This window comes from Aptenodytes forsteri, unplaced genomic scaffold (genome assembly GCF_000699145.1).
Source record: "Aptenodytes forsteri isolate BGI_AS27 unplaced genomic scaffold, ASM69914v1 Scaffold325, whole genome shotgun sequence".
Lineage (NCBI taxonomy): Eukaryota > Metazoa > Chordata > Aves > Sphenisciformes > Spheniscidae > Aptenodytes > Aptenodytes forsteri.
The window spans coordinates 137,405-140,344 of NW_008795575.1; the positions used below are offsets into that span (position 1 = coordinate 137,405).

Genomic DNA, 2,940 nt, shown 5'->3' on the forward strand with positions numbered 1-2,940 from the left:
TACTTTTTCCCTTTTGTTTTTTTTGGTTACTTTTTTTTTTTTTTTGTCTTGCCACTTCAAAAAAAAAAAAAACCAGAAAGAGAAAGTATTAAGGCTGCGCAAACCTGATAGCAACATGACTCCAGGCATGTGAAAGGCAGAGGAGACAAGCAGGTGTTCCCTTTCTACAAAAAAAATAAAAAAAGGAAAAAAGAGAGGAGAAAAGGAAAAATTACTTTCTATTGAATTAAAAATAGAGCTCACTAACTTTAATAAACATGGATGTTATGAATGATGAGTTAGCTGTAGCTCACTGATGGGGTTTGCATTTTATAAGTTACATTTGAATGAACTACAAAAAAATCAAAACCACCAAAAGCATACTTGGGCTGTAAATGTCAATAAATGATGTGTAATGAGAATTTTGATAGATCTGCCTCACCCCGCTCAAAACCTAAGAAGTTTTGGGGGAATAAGGGTCGCCTCCTTGAGATGCCTTTCCTGACCATTTTAATCCACGCCTGTACAGACATACTCAGCTGGATTCCCATGCGTGTTACACTCAGAAAAACTGGCTGCATCTTAGCCAAAGATCTGTGAGGTCTCAGCCCTGGGTGCAGCTCGAAGCCCCTCTGCTTCTCGGGCGAGATGGGCTGTCAGCTGGGGCAAGCCTTGCCATTTTTTATCTCTGACCTGTGCCTTGGTGGCAGTTTCCTGGCAGCGTTATTTTGCAGAATGAAGTTTGCCCGTGATGTAAACAGGATGTGTCCATGATTGTCTCTTCTTTTAAATGCAACGTGTGTATGAACATTGAGCTAAACCGTGATATTTCCTTTTTCCCCCCCCCGTCCCTTCTCTCCCCACTCCTAGCGAACAGTGCTGAGTAAGGGAGAGACAAGGAAAGACGCCTGCATGAAGACTGAGCTGCTGAAAGATATCACCAACAACAAAGAGGAAGGTGAGCACCTGCCTCGGTTGAGGGCCAGACCTTGCTCGTGAGGTCGGCACATGATGGGAACAAAACTGGGGGCTTGGAGATGTGCTCTGTCCCCCGAGCGTCTCAGGTGTGCTCCCACAAACAGAGTGGCTCCGTTCTCCTCCTGTGTTTATTCTGAGCAGGGCTCTTCCCCAGAAGATGCAAATCTGCTTTTCAGTCCACCCATCTCCACCCACCTGAAGAATTATATCTCATTTTCACTTCTGCTTTGGTGTGGCTGTGAAGCACAAAGGAGTTACTTTGAACCTCCTCTGTGTGACTGGTTTTAACTGAACTCTGATCCCCACCACATGATGACCTAGCCCTTTTCCTCCCTCTATTAAAGTTAACTTTCTGTTTTCCTATGAGTTTCTCTGTTGCTCCAGAACAGGCACCAATCGCTGCGGGATGGCCGGTGGGGTTAGACACTCCACACCTCATGCCGTTATGGGATGCTTCGTGGCTTCTGCGTTGTTTCTGCTTGCTTTTACTTTGCAGGATGCAGCGCACATGTTAATTTGACGAAGTCTTTCCTGCGTGGTTGTCTGTGAGTTGCATGCACAGAAATCTGAGGGCTTAATAAATGTGTCGGTGGGATTAGGAAAAAAACCCACCGCCCTTTATCTCCTCCTCCCTCCTTTCCATGGCTTTGTTATTCCTTGACTAGTTACTTCTCATAGCTCTGCAGGGATTTGGTGTATTTTTGTTCTCCTTTCCATAATTGAGCATTAGAAAAGCACTGAACTGGCCCCATCAAAATACCTACTCTTAGCTAGAAGCAAAATTTTAGACTTAATTCAGATGTGTGTGAGTACAGTATTGCTTTTTCTTTATCTTCCGTCCAGCATAATGTTTTGTCAAGCTGCTCTAGTTAGAAAATAAAGCTTAGAACAGGCAAAATGTTGAATGCTGCGTCAGATGTGGCCACTGTGCTTGCATATTAACTGGGAGCACGTGAGTGCTGCTGCTGACGCCGGTTGTGTATGGACCTCTGGTCTGGGCAGACCAGAGACGAAGTCTGAGATGTTAGTGGGAGGTCGCATGGCTCTGGGAGGAGACTCTTGCTTTGATCCCTTGCCTTGCTTGGCTCAGGACTATAAAGCTAGTTTATTGAGCTCTTGGTTGATCTTAAGGTATGTGTCAAAGAGTCTATGGAGGTAAAAATCCAGAAGGAGGGTGGGAAGAGAGACATTTCTGCGCCTTGTATGTCTTGACTGATTTTCACTTAAAGCAAATGCTGTGTATCAAAAGGAAGCTGAGAACCGTCCCTGTGCAGGAACAGTTTTGAGGCTTCACGAGATGCTCAAATTCCAACCACTTCAGCTTATTGTCCAGTTCTGTTACTGGGGAAAGAAGGGTCCTAAAATGTGAACTGCATAGTCTCCATTCTTGTGGTAATGTTCAGATTGTATCCTTCTCTTCCCAAGCATACCACGTGTGTAAAAGACAATGGTTTGCGTAGTCGTTGTGCTATATGCATTGTTCTTCGCTGACCTTCGTTACCCAGCTGTGATGGTCATAGGAGTTCAATTAGTTAATGTCTCTGAAGTCTGTTAATAACAGTGTTTAGCGTTGGCAAAGAATTTACATTTCTGAGTGTTGCGTGAACATGAAATCATTACAGCAGACTTGCAAGATGGCATGAAATAGTTTCTTTGAGCCCTGTCTCAGGGATGAGTGGCAACGTATGGAGCTGGGATGTGTGGAATGGAAAAGCACCCTGAAGTCTGAGATTTCTCTCTTTGATTTTGCTTGAACAGTCATTTTCCTTGAGTGAGGAGGATGGCACCAGTACTGTCTAATATCTTCATCAATGACAGAGACAGTGGGATCGAGTGCACCCTCAGCAAGTTTGCAGATGACACCAAGCTGAGTGGTGCGGTCGACACGCCAGAGGGACGGGATGCCATCCAGAGGGACCTGGACAAGCTCAAGAAGTGGGCCTGTGTGAACCTCATGAGGTTTAACAAGGCCAAGTGCAAGGT

The 2,940-nt window shown here is 44.9% G+C and overlaps 1 protein-coding gene across 1 annotated transcript in view; it reads left to right on the forward strand.

The window, feature by feature from the left end:
- EHMT1 (euchromatic histone lysine methyltransferase 1) overlaps window positions 1-2,940 on the forward strand; it is a 74,394-nt gene that overhangs the window by 9,554 nt on the left and 61,900 nt on the right. Inside the window, exon 2 of the mRNA XM_019472843.1 lies at window positions 850-937. Within this exon, the coding sequence (XP_019328388.1) occupies window positions 850-937 (88 nt within the window). The remainder of the gene's footprint in view (window positions 1-849; window positions 938-2,940) is intronic.